The 4,810-nt window shown below is 61.9% G+C and overlaps 1 protein-coding gene across 1 annotated transcript; it reads right to left on the bottom strand.

Annotated features, from left to right (window-relative positions):
• Positions 1-293: 293 nt before the first annotated feature.
• On the bottom strand, positions 294-4,451 carry PLD6 (phospholipase D family member 6). Its single transcript, XM_068530318.1, has 2 exons — positions 4,034-4,451; positions 294-1,642 (listed from the first exon to the last, which is right to left on the bottom strand). Exons 1-2 carry the CDS (start codon positions 4,449-4,451, stop codon positions 1,395-1,397), a joined length of 666 nt encoding a protein of 221 aa, XP_068386419.1. The 3' UTR covers positions 294-1,394.
• Positions 4,452-4,810: the final 359 nt, after the last annotated feature.

The following is a 4,810-nucleotide window of genomic DNA, read 5'->3' as shown; positions in this document are numbered from 1 at the left end:
GTGGGGCTGGATGGTCCGGCGTGCGCAGTGCTGGGACTGCGGACACCGCCCGCTTCCGGAACGAAGGCGCAGGCCCCGCGCGCGCCGGGCGGACACTCGGAGGACACTGGGGGTCCCCCGAGCAACACCCCCAAGTCTTCACTCCTCGAGGGCCTCCTGCCTTGGCCAACGGTTTCTAAATAGCTGGATGTTCCCCCCCACCCCGCCACCAAAAGAAGTTGTTTAATAAGTAGCCACTATTTGAATGAACAAAAGGCAGAAACACACAACGCTACTCGGCTAGGGGAGAGCACGTTTATTCGAGGCGGCGGGCCCAGCTCAGGGGAGAAACACGGTCACTGTGAAGCCATGTCTGTGACTTCCAATCTGAGAGTACACCTTGGTTGAGTAAGAAAAGCTAAGCTTCGGGTTTACCTATCTGACACTCTAAGTCAGAGATAACTTTAAATCGAGAGGAACACGCCATGTGGGGGAAGGGTCCCCAGGGGCTGGGAGATGAGGGAGGAGACCCAGGGGTGCCCACCGGGTCTGAGCGACAGGAGAGAGCAACTGCTGTCCAGGTGTCTTCGGAGCTGCCTCCGGGACAGTTCAAACATGTCACATCCCTGCCCCGGGAACCAGGACAGCCCAGTGAGGCCACCCCTGGGTCCTGCCTCGGTGATACTGAGCAAAGCCACGAGTGTCGCGGTGAAGGTCAATTCTAAATGCACAACCAAATTTCTCTGAATGTGAGAATGCTAAAAGTTAAAATCCTAACACGTGGAAACAGGAGCAGCTTCTGGACACTCCTGTTTCCACGTGTTACGATTGCTCACTTCACCTCACATACACCAGGGGCTGCCAAGCACCAAGCTCTCAGTGCTCGTCCCTTCTACTGAGTGATTCCCAAGGATGATGGCCACTCCTCCTCGCCGTGCCATCCCCCGCCCCTCCCCCCGGGAGCTGGAGACAGCACGGAGGGAGGGACCGTCACCCTCTGGCCATCCAGCTTCCGCCAGCCGGATGGGGGCTGAGGGAGCACTGAGGGGCCCGAGGGCTGGACCGACGGGTCAGGGGAAGCCAGGGAGGCCCCAGAACCAGGAGAGGGGCTCGGATCGGCCTCCGTGATGAGGCGGTGGCCCTCCCTGCACGCGCAACCCTGACGGAGGCACCCCGCGTTTGGTCCAAAACCCGGCCCTTCCGCTGCAGCATGGCCTCTTCCTCGTAAACCCCAACACTCTGTAGTGGACTGTGCCATTTAACAAAGGACAATTTAACGGGACTGGCTTTCCTCGCACAGAACGTGGACTCCGGCCCCGGAAGCGCGCGGCTCCTAGCGGGAATGTCGCCGTGGCCCCCGGGGGGGGCGCTCCAGCTCGAGGGAGGCCGGCCCCACCTCCCCACGTGCAGGCGTCTCAGCGACGTCTCCTGTTCTGAGGGAAAAAGGTGTACTTGGCGGGGTCAAACTCCTCCCAGATGCGCTCAAACTCCTCCCGGAAGAGCCGCACGTACTCCTCGTCCTCCGTGATGAGCACGTTCTCCCGGTTGTTCTGAATGGCCTGGGTGGTCCAGTTCAGCGAGCCAGTGATCAGCACCTTCCCGTCCACGATCGCGAACTTGTGGTGCATGTAGCCCAGGTCCTGGTCGTGCCGGACCTGGATCCCTGCAAGGAGTGAGACGCCACTGCTGCCTGTCGCCCCAGCTGAGCCCCCGGCTGGGCGCTCCACCTCATCACCCCCACGCTGGAGCCCTTCGCTCCCTCCCCCCAGCCCCCACCACCCATCGCTAGGGTTCAGGCTCCTTCTGCAGCACGCATGTGTTCACGTGACTGATCGTGCTTGTGTCCGGGTTCGCGGGCACCACCGCGTCCGGATGGTGACAGCGGCTGAGTCAGGCAGGGGCCCGCCCCACCAGCCCCAGGAGGAGGCGTGGAGGACACAGGGGCATCGGGACGGGGAGGACGACAGAGCCGAGGGCCGGGTGGCGGCAGGGACGCGTGACTCAGTTCCTCTGGAAACATGCCCTGCTCCCAGCCCCTGATCCGGGGCAGGCTCCCCACCCCCTCCAGGGCATACGACCCGCATCATCCTTCAGTTACTGGTTCCAGGACGATCCAGTGGCGACTGGTGCAAAACCCATCTGCTCGGGTTCACTTGCCCCTAAGGTCTCACTCAGGCCCAGAAGCAGATCCCCCTGCAGTCAGCACCTTGTAAGGGGTACAAGCCTGGCGGGGGGAACAGCGCAGGAGACACCAGGCCCTGGACCTGAAGCCGCGGCTTTGGCCCTGTGACCACCCCGCTCACACAGCCTCTCTGCCTGTTGTAGCTCACGGAGCCCTAGGTGCGCCCGGCAGCCCCTCCTCGTGACTCCCACCTTCGACCCCAGGATCGCCTGCCGCTCCTCACACTACAGCATGGGCCCTCATGCATGTCACGCCGCGGGGCAGATGTCCCGCCCTCTGCACAGCCGTACCTGTCCTACGACATCTCCTGACCCTTCCGGGCACCTCCAGGACTCCTGCTCCAGTCAGCCTCCCACTGGGACTGTGCTGGTCAGCACTGTGTCCCCAGAGGCCAGAACCGGTCCAGGCAAACACAGACTCGCAGAGAGACCGGTTCAACAGTGAGTGACAAATGACGGCCTGGATGCCCTCAGAGGGCTATCAAGGTTTAGACGGAGTCTGGTCGCGGGGCCCTATAAGGTTCTTCCCAAACCCGAGGTTCTACGGTTCTCTGAAAACCTAAACAAAATAAAACCGCTATGCCGAAACATTGCCAAGTTTCCCCATCAAAAGAACCAACAGATCAGGACAACACGTAGCTACCAGGAAGAGCAGAAGTCAACGGTCCTCAACATTTACACTAGGTTTCCAACCCTGCCCACACGGAAGCAGACGGAAAAGCAGCAAAAGACTGAAGCGTGTTCCCATCAGGAGAGCGGGCAAGACGCCCGTGCAAGCTGGGCTGAGAACAGCCAGGGCAGTTCTTAAAGGCCCCACGCGTCTTTCGGCCACAGCGGCCACCAGAATTGACAGGTCAAACAGATGCTGATGCAGGAATGTCCTTCCTGGGTGCCTCAGTGATCGAGAGAAGGGCACGAGGTTCAGACTCCGAACAGCTCACACAGGACACAACGTCACACTGAGGCAGGAGGAGGAAACAGAATTCACAGGTAAGGCAGGCTGTGAATTTAGAACGTCTTCAAAATTATTCATACATCCGGGTTCACCTGTCCCCACCCCAGTGAGAGAGGCAGGCCGGCCAAAGACCTGACTTCCCTGACATTTTGCAGCTGGAGAAACAAATTAACTGCCACCAACTAAACATTTCAGCTCCACGTTGTAGTGTATTTTTAAAATCCATTTCAGGGCTTCCCTGGTGGCACAGTGGATAAGAATCTGCCTGCCAATGCAGGGGACGCGGGTTCGAGCTGGTCCGGGAAGATCCCACATGCCGCGGAGCAACTAAGCCCGTGCACCACAACTACTGAGCCTGCGCTCTAGAGCCCGCGAGCCACAACTACTGAAACCTGCGCGCCTAGAGCCCGTGCTCCGCAACGAGAAGCCACCGCAATGAGAAGCCCGCACACCGCAACGAAGAGTAGCCCCCGCTCGCCGCAACCAGAGAAAAGCCCACTCGCAGCAACGAAGACCCAACGCACCCAAAAAATAAAATAAAATAAGATAATAAAATAAATAAATTTAAAAAAATTCATTTCAGAAGCTCCAAAATGAAATTCACTAACAAACTGATAGGGGAAAGGCCTTTTCCTCCCTTTGGTCCTTAAGCGGACGCAGCCTCTCTGCGCACCTGCGCCCTGACCAGCTTCTGCTGGCCGACCTGCTTCCAGCCTCGGTCCCTCCCGGGGCTGTCGCCCAGGTTTCGGGCTCAGACGCTCTGCACAGAAGCTCCTCGGGAGGCCCTGGAGTTTCCCCAGACCTTGCAAGGCCGCCAGGGGACGCGAACGGGTCTCCCCGGTCCTCAGGCCCCCTCCCCAAACACCCCCACCATCCGGGTTCTGCCTCCCGCCTCCCCCGGCCCCGCGCCCGGCCTACCTGCCTTGCGGAGCAACCCGATCTGTGAGCCATTGAGGGCCATGTAGTCGCAGTCGGTGACCACGCGGACGCGCACCCCGCGCTGGTGCAGCAGCTGCACTGCGCGGCCCAGCTGCGGGCTGGAGAAGGCGAACAGGCAGAGCTCGAGGCTGGCGCGGGCTGCCAGCAGGGCGCGCAACAGGCGGCTCAACGAGCTCTCGCCGTGGGGCAGGCTGCACGGGCAGCCGGAGGGCGCGGCGCCCGGGACCCGCAGCAGGGCCTCGGTGCACGTCACCTGAGACGGGAAGAACAGCACCTCGCGCCGCGGCCGCTGCTGCCGCCCGGCCCACAGCCAGCGTAGCACGGCGGGCAGCGCCTCCACGGCCAGCGCGAGGCCCGCGGCGATAGCAGCCACCACCTGCCAGCGTAACGACTGCATTTCGCCCGCGGCGGCTGAGGCCCCGCCTGCCACGTGCGCCCGCCGCCCACTGCGCCTGCGCGCCCGCCTGCAGCCCACCTGCGCCTGCGCACTCCGCGCCCATCGCCCACTGCGCCTGTGCGGCCGCCGTCCACGGGCCACGTGCGCCCTTCGCCCCGGGGCACTTGCTCCGGCGCACTCGGCGCCCATTGCCCACTGCGCCTGCGCACCCGCCTGCCGCCTACGTGCGCCCGCCCACACTGCGCCTGCGCGCCCGACGCCCAGAGACCCCAGGAGACAAGCAGAGAAGACCCATAGTGACCAAAACGGGAACAACTTGAACAGCATGAATAATGCAGAGTTGGATTATAACCCAAGTA

The sequence above is a fragment of the Eschrichtius robustus genome, chromosome 20, assembly GCF_028021215.1.
Source record: "Eschrichtius robustus isolate mEscRob2 chromosome 20, mEscRob2.pri, whole genome shotgun sequence".
NCBI lineage: Eukaryota > Metazoa > Chordata > Mammalia > Artiodactyla > Eschrichtiidae > Eschrichtius > Eschrichtius robustus.
The sequence above is the reverse complement of the archived record's forward strand: the minus strand, read 5'-3'. Positions and strand labels throughout refer to the sequence as shown.